Raw genomic sequence first — 17,533 nt, 5'->3', positions numbered from 1 at the left:
GCTGCTGCCATTGCCTGTAAGAGGAACTGCCATTGAAGGCTTGCGGTTTCACAGCCGGTTCCCTACTGCGCATGCACGCAATGTAATGCGCCTTGTAAATGGCCTTGCAGCGGGGGAAGGAGGAGGGGGGGCCGAACCTCTGGGTGATTTTACCATGGCGAGATCACCCGGAAGTGGGAGCAGGTACCTGGCCCCCAAAGGGGGATGTGGGGGGAGGCAGACGAGCAGAGCTTCCCCTTTTGGGCAGAGCTCCACTTTAATATCAGTAACAGTATTCATTATGACGGATACTCGCTCCTGGGCTGTGCATTGCATTGTACGGATCGTTACACCGGCAGCACGGGGCATCACAGCTGCAATGTGTAGTTTGGGGGGGGGGGGGGGGTGGGTGTTCAACACTGATGCTGTGCGGGGAACCACAGTGATTCGGACAGGAGTCTCGCCACATTCCTGTTCAAAACGTATGCGATGCTTTGCAGTGTGATTTAAGCCCATTCATTCAGTATGGCTTAAAGCAACCTGCACAAAAAACATTGCACACACTTTTTTTTTTTGCTGCACTTGAATCTGATTGCATGGGTGTTCACACCCAACTGTTTTTGGGATGTTGTTAATATTGACACCCACAACAGTTGTGATGGGGTGCGGGAAACTCACTGGAATCGCTGACAATCCCACACTGCATTACTGTGAACCTAGGCCTAAGTGGCTGACTGTTGATGGGGTCAGGGGAGCTTACAATAGTCAGCTTGAGCTGGAGCATGTGCCATGGTCCACAGACTGACAATGCTGCCTATGTTTCAGTGGGAAATGAACAGCGTTGTCACTCAGTTAAAGGAAGTGGAAAAAGACAGATCTATTGTCAGAATCATCCGGTAATCAATCTGTTACAGGAGGGGATACAAAAGTGTTACTAAACCCCGGAGCCTGCATTCACTATATCTGGTCTCCCACAGTACACATAACATGGACATGGAAATGCAATCTATTTTAGGAAATGTAAACCAGGGCTCGAGTCCTGCGGGAATGCATGGGAACGGCGTTCCTGTACTTTTTCTACAGAAGGAACGCAATTCCCGTTTTTAGCAGCTGCATCCTGCAGGACTGGCCTTTGAAGTATGGGATCTTTGTGGCACTACACAGCTCACAATAGTAAGCGCTGCACACTGACTGAGTGTTGCCAACCGTAATGTCCGTTACGGGCAGCGGCGCCTGTAAATAAAAAAAAAATGGCTGCGGGCTGACTTCGCAACCACGTATGCGCCATTCTGAAGCCTGCAAAGCTTGTACATGATCGCCCATTGTTGGCTGGGCGGGTGTAAGCACAGTGGTGTAATGGCGCCATTTTTGAATGGAAGGCAGTAACACTCTGGGGTTTATTTACTAAAGCTAGAGAGGGCAAAATTGGTCCCAATTATGCAGAGAAAACCGCTTCCAGGTTTTATTTCTGAAGCTTAATTAAACAATCTGAGGTTAGGAGCTGATTGGTTTCTCCGCAGAATTGGGACTAATTTTGCCCTCTCTAGCTTTAGTAAATAAACCCCTCTGTCTTGCCTTCACCACAGCAGAAATCAGGACAGTAGCAGTACACTGATGTGAGTGTCAGTAGAGGCGCCTCGCCACAGCAGAGAGGAGGACACTGATGTGACGGGGCAGAGGAGGACATTACTGTGGGGAGCGCAGAGTGTCAAGGGAGCACAGGTGGACATTACTGGGGGGGGGGGGGGGGGGGCGTGAGAAGGGGGCAGTTGAGGTGAGTTCCCATCCCTTTTTTTTTTTTTTTTTTTTTTTTCCCACAGGACTTGACCCCTGATGTAAACAGATAAATATCTTTTTTTCTCATCAGCATTATATAGCAGTCTTGTGCCTTCTATCAGGGTCTGGTTAAAGCTTGCAGGAGGAGTTTTTCTCTCCTGACCCTCTGTCTGGACAGTGCTGATTGGCCCTGTGCTGATCACATGCACTCTCCTAAGGAAAGAAAAAAAAAAAAACCTCTCTAGCAATACACACCAAACTGAGCATGTGCAGCCCGTCCCCTGGCTTTAAGATCAGTTTATTTTTTGGAGACCGTGAAAGAAGGAGAGGATCAGAGAAGACAGGATCAAACAGTATTTTTACACAATGCCGAGCATTAACCCCTTAGGTTCCACAGTGAGTATAACAAGCACGCTTTACGGGGGTCGTGGTTTCGGCATGCAGCCGTAAGGACGCATCTTCTCTGAGCTGCAGTGCGGATCCTGCTAAAATAGCACTCATTTGCTGCATGAGCACTTCCAACCCCCCGGAGGAGATGGGCAGGAGAACCGGCAAGTCCCCGCCGAAGAAAGGCGCACCCGAGGACTCTATTAAGAGATTCCTGGCCGATCCCAAGGATGTGGGAGACATGGATGGACTAGGCCGCTCTCCACATAATACGGGCGTGAACACAAGCTCCACCCCCGCCACAGGCCTGAGCGCAGATCGCAATCCCCGGCCTCATCGACGGGCTCTGAGTGAGAAGGGAGTGGATCCAGACGCTCGGAAGTGGCGGCCCTGGTGAGTGGACTCTCCACCAAGACGGGACTGGCTTCAATGCTACTGGGGCTCGAGAAATCTATTAAAAAGGAAGTATCCGCGGTCTGATCGGACCTCGCTCAGGTGCTGGACCGGGTGGAAGAGACAGAGCAGAGGCTGGACAGACATGCGACCGCAATTAGGTCACTGCAAGCGACCACCCGCTCACTCGCCATCGTGCACAGGACCGCCCTCTATAAGATCGAGGACCAAGAAAACCGCAACAGAAGGAACAACATCCGTATCCGGGGGGCCCCCGGAGGCGACTGGAGATGAAGACCTCCTCCCAACGGTAAGGGGCATCTTTAATGGACTTTTGGGTATGGCGGCGGATCACCCCTTAAAAATTGATCGAGTACACAGGGCTCTCAGCCCACGCAACCTCACAGTAGAAACCCCACGTGATGTGATCTGCAGGGTGCACTACTTCGAGGAGAAGGAACGCATCATGAAAAAAAATCAAAGCGGCTCCTATTTTGGACTTCGATGGGGCATCGCTCACCTTCTTCCCTGATCTGGCCTGGGAGACTTTGGAGCGTCGCAGGGCTCTGCGACCCCTAACTGAAAAACTGCGCTCAGCCTCCATTAATTACCGTTGGGGTTTCCCTGCTGCCCTGATTGCGCACAGAGACGGGAAGACGGAGGTTCTTCGGTTTCCAGAGGACCTGAAAAAATTCTGCATGGACGCCAACATCTCTCCGCCGGAACTATCCGGCTGTCAAGAACGCATTCCACCTCTACCAAACAACCCTGAAATGACCTGGTAGAAGGTGAACCGCAAGCACCGCGTCTCATCCACAAGCCCACCTACTATGCAAGCATAGATGGCGTGTCGGACTGCATTCTCATGTCTATCTTCCCAGTCCGCTATTTCTACTTTCCTGGTCTTCTTTTTTATTTTTTGCTTTTTATTTTTGCATCAAGTTCCCTATAATGCCTACTGGGGGGCCAATCTCAGCAGATCGGAACTGCTCTATGCCAACGGTCAGGTCCTCAGTGACAGTTCACGGGGGGGATACCCCTCAGAGCTAATATCCCATGACCCCTGGTATATGGTTCTATCGTTTTGAATATTGTTGGATGATGTTCTCAGTTCATTGGTTACATACACTTCGTGCTATCTTTTTATGTGATAATATGTTCCTTGTAATTTCCGGGGCTGCGGCCTGTGGTTTTTGCCCTGGTTGGCTACAGTTCTTTGCTGGCTAGCTCCCCTCACTCTCCCTTTTGGGGGGGCGTCGGGCGGGTCTCCTGCCCTTTACTGCACTGCAGACAGTTGCGTGCACATGCTGCCTTTGACCCAGAATGGTCTGTGTTGCATATCTGGCAGATCCCCATGGCCACTGTGGACTTAATATCATTGAATGTGAGGGGTCTTCACGCGCCGGGTAAGCGGCACAACTTGTATCGCGAACTGGGTCGCCTGCGGGGGGACATTGTCTTCCTACAGGAGACCCATCTTACTCACACCACCTCTGTGAATTTATTTTCTCCGCAATACCCAACCTGGTATTATAGTCTATCAGATGTACATAAAGCGAAAGGTGTGGCCATTGGGCTCCACAGGGGAACCCCTTTTAACTTGGTAGAAATGTTGAGTGATCCTCACGGACGTTTTCTGTTCCTTAGGGGTAGCCTGGGTGGACTGCAATGCACGTTAGCAACCTTATATGTCCTGAACCTAGCAAGCAACTCTTGGGAAATTGAGAGATTTTGCCCGCGGATGCGTAATCCTTGCTGGAGATTTTAATATCCCACTGGAACTGGGTCTTGACACGTCCCTGGGGAAGTCCTCTGTTCCACAGAAGCGACTTGCGTATATCCGTAAGCGTTTATTTGACGCACAGTTAATGGACGTATGGAGGGTGATGCATCCGTGGGCAAGAGACTACACCTACTACTCTGGCACCCATCAATCCTATTCTAGGATTGATTTTTTTCTTCATAGACCATCACCATCTATCCCTATTGAAGAAGTCCGAAATTGCTACATCACCCATCTCGGATCACGCCCCCATTTTGCTTACCCTTAACCACTTGCAGACCGGACCATTTTGCTGGTCAAAGACCAGACCACTTTTTGCGATTCGGCACTGCGTCGCTTTAACTGACAATTGCGCGGTCGTGCGATGTGGCTCCCAAACAAAATTGACGTCCTTTTTTTCCCACAAATAGAGCTTTCTTTTGGTGGTATTTGATCACCTCTGTGGTTTTTATTTTTTGCGCTATAAACAAAAATAGAGCGACAATTTTGAAAAAAACGCATTATTTTTTACTTTTTGTTATAATAAATATCCCCCACAAATATATAAAAAAAAACATTTTTTTTCCCTCAGTTTAGGCCGATACGTATTCTTCTACATATTTTTGGTTAAAAAAATCGCAATAAGCGATTATTGATTGGTTTGCGCAAAAGTTATAGCGTTTACAAAATAGGGATAGTTTTATAGCATTTTTATTAATTTTTTTTTTTTTTTTACTAGTAATGGCGGCGATCAGCGATTTTTATTGTGACTGCGACATTGTGGGGGACCCAACGGACATTTTTGACACATTTTTGGGACCATTGTCATTTATACAGTAATCACTGCTATATAAATACAGTGATTCCTGTGTAAATGACACTGGCAGTGAAAGGGTTAACCAGTGGGTGGCAGTGTAGGGGTTAAGTGTTCCTAGGGGTGTGTTACTAACTGTGGGGGGGTTGGGCTTTTATTTAGTGAACACTGATCTCTGCTCCAATCACATGGAGCAGAGATCAGCGTCACTAGTTGCTAGGCAGAATGGAGAAATTTTGTTTACACAGCATTTCCTCCATTCGGCCGCTCCGTGAGATGATCGCGGGGATGCCCGCGGCGATCGAGTCCGCGGGTCCCGCGACCGGACTCGTGGGGGTCCCGACCAGCGTGGGAGCGCGCCGCCGGCGCCGCGCTCCCGATGGCAGGGCGGCATTGAATATTGGACGTACCTGTACGCCAATATGCCTGCCCGTGCCATTCTGTCGACGTACATCGTCGTGCGCTGGTCGGGAAGTGGTTAATATCTCTTCGATGCCCCAAAAACTGACCAATTGGAAACTGAATGAGAACCTTATTAGAGAGGAGGGAGACAGGCTACACATGAGGGAGGAATTAAATCAATATTTTATAGACAATACCCACCCGGATATATCGCCAGGTGATCTCTGGGAGGCCCATAAGGCCCATATGAGAGGTAAATTCATGGAATTGGGAGCCAGACGAAAAAAAGAATTCACACAGTTACAATCTAAGCTGTTACGAGAAATTAGTGCCCTCGAGTCACAACACAAGGCCAGTCAGGCGCAAGCAACGATGCATACATTAACAGTAAGACGAGAGGAGCTGAAAGCTCTTTTTCATAAGCAGTGGAAACAAGGTGCCCGTAGGGTGTCACAACGGTTCCATGAATGGGGAAATAAACCGGGTAGGCTCCTGGCACGTTCCCTACAACAGGAAAAAAAACAAGGCTTTCATAGACAAAATTAAGACATCTTCTGACTCTCTCACATACGAGACCACAGACATAGCCAAAGAGTTTCATGCGTTTTATCAACGCCTATACCACATCCCTCAATCTGTGACAGACTCGGAGACTAAGAAGGCCCTGATCCGAGATTATCTACAGCAGGCCAACCTACCCAAACTGAACTCGGAGGCCCTCGCCTCGTTGGACAGAGAGTTCTCTGTCGAGGAGTTTCGCTTAGCGCTGAAGGCCGTGGCGGGTGGCAAGGCCCCTGGACCTGACGGCTTTACAGCCCTTTATTATAAGACCTTTGCTGATGCCTTGCTACCTCGCCTCTTACGCTAATGCGAATTCAGTGGGGGGGGGGGGGACTTTCCGACCAGAAACTTTACACGCACACATTTTGGTGATTCCTAAGCCGGGGAAGGACCCTAGTTCGTGCGGGAGTTACCGCCCTATCTCTCTCCTGAATATAGACGCTAAATTGTATGCCAAAGTCATCGCAAACAGACTTTTACCCCTACTCCCACGTTGGGTCTTCAGAGATCAGACAGGGTTTATACCAGGAAGGGAAGCACACGATAATGCCCTACGTACCCTGTCCCCGATGGCCTTCGTGAGGGGGGTCCTCCCAGCCCACCCTGCTACTCTCTACGGACGCGGAAAAAGCGTTTGACAGGGTGGACTGGGAGTATCTTATGGCAACCCTATCTCACTTGGGAATCAGCCCGTTTCTTCTCCTCTCACATCTCCGCCCTATATCACTCCCCCACAGCTCAAATCCGCATAAATCGCTCCTTAAGCGACCCAATTACACTCTATAATGGCACGCGTCAAGGATGTCCCCTTTCACCGATACTTTTCGCTCTATCCCTGGAACCCTTCCTCTCGACAATCAGACACAACCCAGACATCCATGGTATTACAGTTGGTGACCTAGAACATAAATATGCGGCCTACGCAGATGACATCCTGTTTTACATACAACAACCCCTGATTTCTCTTCCCAATTTGATGTCTGCCTTCTCAAAATTCGGTACCATATCCAATTTTAAAATTAATATGTCCAAATCAGAAATCCTAAACATCTCTATCCCCAGTAGGACTGTAGCCCTCCTTTAAGACTCCTTCCCGTTTAGCTGGCAAAAACACAAAATTAAATATTTAGGCATATATCTCACATCTAAAGGTACGACTCTCTTCCGTGCTAATTACTTACCCCTTCTTAATGCAATTAGAGTGGATTTACAAAGATGGTCCCAAGCTGCACATTCTTGGTTGGGGAAGATTAGTGTGGTAAAGATGAATATTCTGCCCAGGCTACTGTTTTTGCTCCAGATGCTTCCAGTTGGTATTCCTGCTGGCTTTTTGTCATGGTTATGCAATAGTTTGTCTGCTTACCTGTGTCCATGTGTTCATCTCTAGCCACTTTCAGACCGGACCATTTTGCTGGTAAATGACCAGAGGTCTTTTTACACTTTGGCACTGCGCTGCTTTAACTGGTAATTGCGCGGTCATGCAATGTTGTACCCAAACAAAATTTGCGTCCTTTTCTTCCCACAAATAGAGCTTTCTTTTGATGGTATTTGATTGCCTCTGCGATTTTTATTTTTTGCGATATAAACGTAAAAAGACCGCAAATTTTGAAAAAAAATGATATTTTCTACTTTTTGTTATTAGAAAAATCCAATAAACTCAATTTTAGTCATACATTTAGGCCAAAATGTATTCAGCCACATGTCTTTGGTAAAAAAAAAGTCAATAATTGTATATTTATTGGTTTGCGCAAAAGTTGTCACATCTACAAACTAAGGTACGTTTTCTGGAATTTACGCAGCTTTTAGTTTACGACTGCCTATCTCATTTCTTGAGGTGCTAAAATGGCAGGGCAGTACAAAACCCCCCCCAAATGACCCCATTTTGGAAAGTAGACCCCCTAAGGAAATTGATAAGAGGCATGTTGAGCCCATTGAATATTTTATTTTTTTGCCTCAAGCGATTGAATAATGACAAAAAAAAATTTTTTTTTTTTTTTTCACAAAGTTGTCACTAAATGATATATTGCTCACACATGCTATGGGCGTATGTGAAATGACACCCCAAAATAAATTCTGCTGCTTCTCCTGAGTACGGGGATACCACATATGTGGGACTTTTTGGGAGCCTAGCCGCGTACGGGGCCCCGAAAACCAAGCACCGCCTTCAGGCTTTCTAAGGGCGTAAATTTTTGAGTTCACTTCTCACTACCTATTACAGTTTTGAAGGCCATAAAATGCCAAGATGGCACAAAACCCCCACAAATGACCCCATTTTAGAAAGTAGACACCCCAAGCTATTTGCTGAGAGGCATGTTGAGTCCATGGAATATTTTATATTTTGCCTCAAGTTGCGGGAAAATTACAAACTTTTTTTTTTTTTTTTTTTTCCACAAAGTTGTCACTAAATGATATATTGCTCACGCATGCCATGGGCATATGTGAAATGACACCCCAAAATAAATTCTGCTGCTTCTCCTGAGTACGGGGATACCACATATGTGGGACTTTTTGGGAGCCTAGCCGCGTACGGGGCCCCGAAAACCAAGCACCGCCTTCAGGCTTTCTAAGGGCGTTACAGTTTTGAAGGCCATAAAATGCCAAGATGGCACAAACCCCCCCCCAAATGACCCCATTTTGGAAAGTAGACACCCCTAAATTTAGGGGTACACTAGTGAGACTAGGTAATAAATGGCGGGTGCCCTGAAACTATAAAAAAATAACTAACCAACCAGCGTCACCTGTAACAGTTATATGGTGATCACTGGTGAAAGGGTTAACTAGGGGGCAATCGGGGCTTTATGCGGTAGTATATGGGGGTCCCTGGCGCTATAAAAAGCTGCGGCGAACCTAAATACCTACCTGCCTAACTAGCGTCACCTGTGACACTAATACAGCGATCAGAAAAATGATCGCTTATTAGGCTGGGTTCACACTGGAGCGATGCGGGAACGCCACGAATGCGCGGCGGGTTCCCGCATCGCATGCCTCCCGGCGGCAGTTCACACTGCCCTATGCGAACTGCTGGGAGTGTCAGTGAAATGTTAATGACACCCCCAGATCAGTTCGCATATCGCAGTGCGATCTGCAAACTTGGATCGCATGGTGTGAACACCCATGCGATCCGATTCTGCTGCGGACCAAAAAAAGGGTCCCGTGCGAGTTTGCGGCGGGTGCGACACGAATTCAGCCATACTATCTGTATAGCTGAACTCGAATCGCACAGAGATCGGATGTGATTTGCACTGCAGTGCGGTGCGAATCACATCCGTTCTCATAAACCGCTGCAATGTGAACCCAGCCTTAGTGACACTGGCGACGGGGGGTGATCACGGGGTTAAACCTTTATTGGGGGGGTTAGGGGGGTACCTTAAAACTAAAGGGGGCTAACCCTAACTGCCCTAACAGTTATTAGTCACAAATGACACCCGCCCGGTAATCAGGGGGTTAAACCTTTATTAGGTAATAAATGGCGGGTGCCCTGAAACTATAAAAAAATAACTAACCAACCAGCGTCACCTGTAACAGTTATATGGTGATCACTGGTGAAAGGGTTAACTAGGGGGCAATCAGGGGGCTTTATGCGGTAGTATATGGGTGTCCCTGGCGCTATAAAAAGCTGCGGCGAACCTAAATACCTACCTGCCTAACTAGCGTCACCTGTGACACTAATACGGCGATCAGAAAAATGATCGCTTATTAGGCTGGGTTCACACTGGAGCGATGCGGAAACGCCGCAAATCCGCGGCGGGTTCCCGCATCGCATGCCTCCCGGCGGCAGTTCACACTGCCCTATGCGAACTGCTGGGAGTGTCAGTGAAATGTTACTGACACCCCCAGATCAGTTTGCATATCGCAGTGCGATCTGCAAACTCGGATCGCATGGTGTGAACACCCATGCGATCCGATTCTGCTGCGGGCCAAAAAAAGGGTCCTGTGCGAATTTGCGGCGGGTGCGGCGAATGGCTGAACTCGAATCGCACAGAGATCGGATGTGATTTGCACTGCAGTGCGGTGCGAATCACATTCGTTCTCATAAACCGAACCCAGCCTTAGTGACACTGGCGACGGGGGGTGATCACGGGGTTAAACCTTTATTGGGGGGGTTAGGGGGGTACATTAGAACTAAAGGGGGCTAACCCTAACTGCCCTAACAGTTATTACAGTCACAAATGACACCAATGCAAAAAAAAAAAAATGACATTGGTGTCACTGTGACTGGGGGGCAGGGGTAATTGGGGGGGTGATCGGGGGGTAAAGGGGGGGTGTGAGTGTGCCTGGCATGTTCTACTGTGTGTGTAGAGTGTTGGTGCAACTCACCGATCCGCTCTCCTCCGTGTCGGAACGAAAACTACCGACACGGAGGAGAGAATACATCACTTCCTCTCCTGTGTTTACATTACAGGAGAGGAAGTGATGTCATGAATGAATGGCCGTCCCCTCGTCCGGGATCGCTCCCGAACGAATACCGACCACCGCAGGCACCGGGCGGGGGCCCGATCGGGCCCCCGACCCGCGGGAGGCAAGGGACGTACATGTATGTCCTTATGCCTGCCCGTGCCATTCTGCCGACGTACATCGGCGTGCGGCGGTCGGCAACTGGCTAGAGACCAGCCGACCCTCACCTGACTGCTTTTGTAATCCATCCTCTGGCATGACTCCACCCTAGCTCCTATCAGAGAACTCTATATTAACCCGTGCACTGCAGGCCAGCCCTGCTGATCATCCATTGTGTATTCCTTTGTGTGTTTAGCTTCCTGTTACCTGCCGTGTGCTCTTCTGTTGTTCCGTTACTGACTTTGGCGTGTCCTTGACTATCCCTGTTTGCCTGTGATCCTGACCTTTTGGCGTGTCCCTGACTATTCCTGTCTGCTTGTGGCCCCGACCTTGGCTTTGTCCCTCACTATCCCTATGCTCCTGTTGCCTACTGTGGGTGTGAGCTGGGGGTCGCGACCTGGAGCCAGTTGCAGCCAAGTCCATCCTCGCCACTAGAGGCGCTGGTGAACACCTGCTGGCTCTTAGACTCCGCGCCCCAGGGAATCTTACGCTCTAACCCCAGTGGGATCTGTCTCCCGTCCACAGCAGTCAGCTGTAGGGTCCACAACCTTGCGGTGCACTCCTGATCCCTACGGTGTGCATCTGTCACCTCGCCTCAAGGTGACCTGACACTTTTTCACGTTAATAGACTCACTGACAGGAAGATATGTTTGGAACAGAAAACGTCCTAGATTGTCCCGAGCCCTTCTGACCAGACCCAAACGGTTGGGGGGCTTGGCTTTACCTAACATTAAACTTTACTTTTTAGCTACCGTTTTAAATAGGATATCGGACTGGAAATACCACAAAGATTCTAAATTGTGGGTTAAAGTCGAACTGTCGCACAGGGGTACGGACCTTTTTACTCAAATCTGGATTCCAAAGAAACATAGGTCGCTGGCATCCACCTCCTCCTCCCCTCTCACACATTCAACCCTGTTGATCTGGGATTCTATCTGCAAGAAACACAACTGGCTATATAACTCCCCCATTATGCCATTGACTGGCCATAACTATTTCCCTCTGGGAAACATAGATCCTAGAATTCATACCTGGAACCTGGGCACCATACCCCTTTTACATCACGTTACCAACCAGACAAGAATTGTGCCTCTGGTTCAACTTCTGCCTATCTCACGGGCAACACCCATGGATCAGTGGACTTATGGTCAACTAGCTGCTTTTGTTCACTCTCTCCCGAAACCGCTAGGTTCATCAGCCGAATTAACACCGATCGAATCGGCCTTCTCAGAGGACCAGTCGGTGGAGAGACCAATATCCTTTTTTGTACCATGCTCTACAGCTGCTGTTGATCAATGGTCACCCCTCTTTTTTGACCAATTGGGAAAAGGACCTTCATAGTGAGTTGTCGGAGGCACAAAAATCTACTATTTTATCTATGGCCCATATGTCATCTACGGCCTCTAAAGCAGCAGAAGTAAACTACAAACTGTTGACGAGATGGCATTATACCCCAGCAGTCCTACATAAGTTATTTCCACAAACGTCACCTCTCTGTTGGAGAGGATGTGGGGAACAAGCCACACACTAGCTCATATTTGGTGGTATTGCCCGCTCATTCGCCCCTACTGGTTAACTATTCTACACTGGGTGAAAGAAATTCTAAATTTTGAGATACCCAATCACCCATGGGTCATTCTTTTTCATTGTACAAGCTCACCAGCGGGATCATACAAAAAATCTCTGATTGCACACTTGCTCAATGCTGCAAAAGCACTTATCCCGCGTAGTTGGAAACAAACTACTGTACCCTCTTTGCGGCACTGGTTGTTGGAGGTGGATCGCACATATATCATTTGGAAGATCTCACTTACCCCCTCCGGAATAAGTCGTATCTGGGGAAAAAGATTTGGCCCTGCTGGTTAGCCTTCAAATGTACATCTGTATTTACGGACATTATGTCGCAAAATGGTTGAGATAGGGTACTAGCATAAATGTCTTCTCTCCGGCTGGGAATGGAACGAGGCAGACACCCATCCTCCCCCTTTCTTCTCTTTCAATCCCCCACTTGCTTTCTTTCAGCTTGGTTTGATAAAAGCTAATTGTTTTAGCGAGAGACTCTGCAATTATACAGTTTTTGTCCAAATTTTATGTGGGTGAATAGCCTTTCTGCTCGGATTCTTAGTTATCCGTTTTTAGGATCGGAGCCTAAGGTCAGGGCCGTCTTTAAGGCAGGGCAAAAGGGGCAGCTGCCCTGGACCCTGTCATTGTTGTGGGGCCCAAAGCAGCTGCCTCATACTTGCCAACTATCCTAGTTTAAATTCCCTTGTCCCTTGAAGTTTTAGTCCAGTGCTGTGTCCCGATATCTCAGTGTAAAGTGCTGGTATTAATGCAGCCCAGCTCTGCCCTATTGTGTACAGATGACTCACCTGCACACCCTATGTTTACATGTAAATAACCGGCATTCATATTACTAAGAAAATAGCTGTGGCTGGGGGCATTAATATGCAAATAAAGGTGGCATTCATATGTCTACATGCTCCCCTGCAGTGAGGAGATGATGTGCTGTAACCTCTAGCAACCAATCGGTGCGCAGTATTACTGTACAGTAATCTCTAGAAACCAATTAACAAGCAGAAATCATTTGCTGTAACCTCTAGCAACTAATCAGTGAACTGCAATATGTGCACTAACCTCTAGCAACCAGTCATTCAGCAGTAATGATATGCTGTAACCACTGGCAACCAATCGCAATTGCTGCCTGATCTGATACAGTAAACTGATTTTAAGTCTAGCTGCTATTTATTGTATGTCTCAGAGCAGGTGGAGAGGGAAATTGCATGGGGGGGCAAGAAATGTTTTGCCCAGGGTCCAATCAATATTAAAGACGGCCCTGACTAAGGTAGAGTTAGTAGAGATGTGGTGCCCTATACCTTGTTAACTGAAAATTGCAGTTCATGTCTCTCATTATGTATTGTGTATTATATTTGCCAGGCTCTGGTTCATGTTCTTTTTCAATAAACATAAATGAAACAAAAAAAACAAACACGCTTTACTGCATTATACAGACTGATTTTACTGTTGTGGGTTTAGTAACGCTTTAGTACTACTGGTAATGTAGATATCTTGTAATTTTTATTTTTATTTAATTTTGTTTAGAGTTCCACTTTAACAGCTCTTCTTTTCTCCCCAGAGCTGACCCTGCCGCAGTTCTACAGTTTTCTGCATGAGATGGAGCGAGCCAAGAGTAGTCTGGACTGTTTCACGTGATGGGGGGGGGGGGGGGTGCGCCGCAGAAGCGATCTTCTATAAAGACTCCGCCAGCGGCAGACATTCACCTGGTGCTCTGCAGAGAAATCGGTGCAGATAACACTGTGTGGGGCTGTCTTGTGGAACGCAGGAGACAGAGCTGCAGCTTCCCATTGCAAACCAATCGGATTCTAGCGTTCCTTCATTTCTTCAGTCGTTCAATCATTTCATTCCAAAAGTGAAACCTGGAATCCGGTTGCTGTGCATACAACCTCTACTGTTTTCTTTGCTTCATTTTCTATGAACCATTGTGTAGGATCTTCTTCTGATCCACTTTCTCTGAAACAATTACACCAGAAATAAAACTTTATACACAACTTATGTCTACTATATAATGTTTTCTGCAATGCCATGAGGTTTTAGGATGACATGGAAATCAATAAAAGTTAAAGTGGAAGTAAACTCCCATCTCTGGCTTTTACCTATAGGCAAGCCTATAATAAGGCTTAGCTATAGGTATTGTAAATATCTCCTAAATGTGCACTGTTTAGGAGATATTTACTTTACATGCAGCCAGTAATGTCAGCGGTCATCTGGGCCATTTCTTCAGAGTCCTGTGCAATGAATGATGGCTCCCGGGCATATGCATGCATACTAGAAAAACGCAGTGGTTTACTACCACTTTAAAGGGATACTGTCAGCTTGCCCATGCAAAGACCTCCAATTCATCCCAAAGGTGTTGAGGTCAGGACTCTGTGCAGGCCAGTTGAGTTCCTCCACCCCAAACTCGCTTATCCCTCTCTTTATGGAGCTTGCTTTGTGTACTGGTCCAAATCATTTGGTGGAGGGGGATTATGGTGTGGGGTCGTTTTTCAGGGGTTGGGCTTGGCCCCTTAGTTCCAGTGAAGGGAACTCCTTAAGGCGTCAGCATACCAAGGCATATTGGACTATTTCATGCTTCCAACTTTGTGGGAACAGTTTGGGGACGGCCCCTTCCTGTTCCAACATGACTGCACACCAGTGCACAAAGCAAAGGTCCATAAAGACGTGGATGAGCGAGTTTGGGGTGAAGGAACTTGACTGACTGGCCTGCATAGAGTCCTGACCTCAACCCGTAAGAACACTTTTGGGGTGAATTTGAGTGGAAACTGCGAGCCAGGCCGCCTTGTCCAACATCAGTGCCTGAACTCACAAATGCGCTTCTGGAAGAATGGTCAAACATTCCCATAGGCACACTCCTAAACCTTGTGGACGGCCTTCCCAGAAGAGTTGAAGCTGTTATAGCTGCAAAGGGTGGGCCAACTCAATTCAATTCAACTCTATTAGATTTTCTGCAGGTTTTTGTCTTCAGATTTACCAAAACCATATAATATGAGGTCAATCCTTAAGTGTTTCAATTTGTATGCAATCAGGCAGGGCCTTGCACTACATTGTTTTGGTAAATCTGAAGAAAATCTAATAGTGTGTATGGGACTTAAGACTGGGATGCCCTTAAATTCATTCATGTAAAGGCAGGTGTCCCAATACTTTTGAAAATATAGTGTACAGTATTTGCGTTGTAGTTTTCTAAGTGGTTTACCATTGTTATGGTTGAAGCTATCGGCCATAACCGTGCTTTTATTTATTTATTTTTCAGCTGGCAACTGACTTTCTCATGAAAGCAGATACAGCAGTTTCTTAGCTGCTGGATCGCATTCTGAAGTGGCGGGAAGGGACGCCCCTCCTCCCGCCACTTGCCGGTGTTTATCTGGCTTACAGTTTTCACTTGCATGCCCAGGAAACGATCCGTCATAGAGGCTGCCAGAGACCAGATTATCTTTGATCACCTCTATGGCCTCAGAGATCTGGAACAACGTCATATTGTCACTTCCGGTCTAGGGTGGAAGTAAACAATTTTTTTAATATTTTATATATATTTTCTATTTTTTTTTAAAGCAAAAGGTCAAAAAAAATATTTTGATCTCTTGCCTTTAAAGTAAAAAAAAAAAAAAAGAGATTTGCCGTCTTTGCAAGGACCTGTCATCCTAATTTCTATTACAAGGGATGTTTACATTCCTTGTAATAGGAGTAAATGTGATAAAAAAAGGTACAGTGTAAAAATAAAAAATAAAGTGCCTCCATCCCTTTGTATTCGTACGCAGAAGCGAATGCATACTTAAGTCATGCACGCATTTGTAAACGTATATGTAAGTGTGAGCTATCCCAGTGAATGTTGGAGCGAGAGCAATAATTTTAGTGCTAGACCTCCTCTGTAAAAAAATTGTCTCCCATCTTTCTTGTCTTTCATATTTTACCAAAACTATTGGGATATTATATATTGTGGGGTTTTTTTGTTTTGTTTGTTGTTTATTCGTTAAAGTGTGTTTATTTTTATATTTTTTTTTCCCAAAAAATTGAGTTTGAGAAACCACTGCGCAAATACAGTATGACATTAAAAAAAAAAAAAAAAATATATATGTGTATATATATATATATATAAAATAAAAACGATCTCCATTTTATTCCCTAAGGTCTCTGCTAAAAAAAAAAAAAAATACAGGTATTTAGGGGGTTCCAAGTAATTTTCTAGCAAAAAAATACTGATTTAAACTTGTAAACGAATAGTGCCAGATAAGTTTTATATATACACACATAGATTACACGGACCAAGGCCAGTCCTTCATTGCGTGGATCTCTGCCACAGAGTTACAATGTACAGAACATTACAGCATTTCAAGGTTGAGTTTGAAGTCTGTCTTAATTGCTTCTGTAACAAGTAGATTAAAGGCTGCTTCTTTATTTTTCTTGCACGGTCTTGTTCCTAACCTTTTTTTTTTTTTTTATGTTCCTTTTCTTTGTTGTATGAAATTTAAACTTTAATAGACCCTGTTTTTCCAGATGTAGAATAAAGCTTGCATGACGGGGGGCTGCTTTGGAAGTAAAGTCTAAATAAGACTGCATGGCGGGGGGGGGGGTGCTTTTGCAGCAAAGTGAGGTTTAACGCTTGGTAAGGTTATTGCGCCTAGAGCTGGACAACTGAACACCAAACTCCAGTTAAAGTGTCACATCATTAAAAAAATCCCAATAAATGGTGTATTACATCCTGTTCATAGTCACTCGGTCACTATGGGATTCGTTTTCTGTATTCTGCAAAAAAGCCTGGTTGATCCTGCTGCTCTCTATCTCCCCCTTATGTCCATGTCCCCAATGCAGCTAGGGATTTTGCACAACCGTGTTGTCAGCTCTACACATGCTCAGTTTTCAGCATTTTTTTTTATTTTATTTTTTTATGCTGAGCATTTCCTCCCTATCACATCTGAGCAGCCCTTGTGACTATAGAGTCGTACATGTGGGCGTATACACAGTGGTGTCCACTAACCAGCTAAACACAATGGGGGCAGGATATTGCATGTAGATTGATGGAGGCATGTGACTGTCAGAAATCTGCCCACACTATGTTATTGCCAAAAATATAATGAAGATTTGATTTCAAATCTATATTTGTATGACAATTTAAAACAGTTTATTGATATAAATGATTCATTTTTACTCTGTATTACAAAGGCTGTTTTGTTTTTCAACATGTGACCAGCAGCAGAGGACTAGAAGATCCTCCTGCTTATGTTTCCCTGCAGACAGGCTGGGAGAGAGCTGGGTCATGTGACAGCTGGATATCAATTAGGAAAAAGGTATTTCGATTTTTTTTTTTTTTTTTTTAATAAAAATATTTACAGTGC

At 46.1% G+C, this 17,533-nt stretch overlaps 1 protein-coding gene across 1 annotated transcript in view; it reads left to right on the top strand.

Annotated features, from left to right (window-relative positions):
- The window catches only part of COMMD7 (COMM domain containing 7), a 32,509-nt gene extending 18,315 nt beyond the window's left edge, over positions 1-14,194 (top strand). The window contains exon 9 of the mRNA XM_077460508.1: positions 13,762-14,194. Within this exon, the coding sequence (XP_077316634.1) occupies positions 13,762-13,838 (77 nt within the window). The 3' untranslated portion in view covers positions 13,839-14,194. The remainder of the gene's footprint in view (positions 1-13,761) is intronic.
- The last annotated feature ends 3,339 nt before the right edge of the window (positions 14,195-17,533 follow it).

This window comes from Lithobates pipiens, unplaced genomic scaffold, assembly GCF_037356315.1.
Source record: "Lithobates pipiens isolate NorthernLeopardFrog02 unplaced genomic scaffold, aLitPip1_a1.2 Scaffold_28, whole genome shotgun sequence".
Lineage (NCBI taxonomy): Eukaryota > Metazoa > Chordata > Amphibia > Anura > Ranidae > Lithobates > Lithobates pipiens.
Note: the sequence above shows the minus strand (reverse complement) of the source record. Positions and strands in the feature narration are given on the sequence as shown.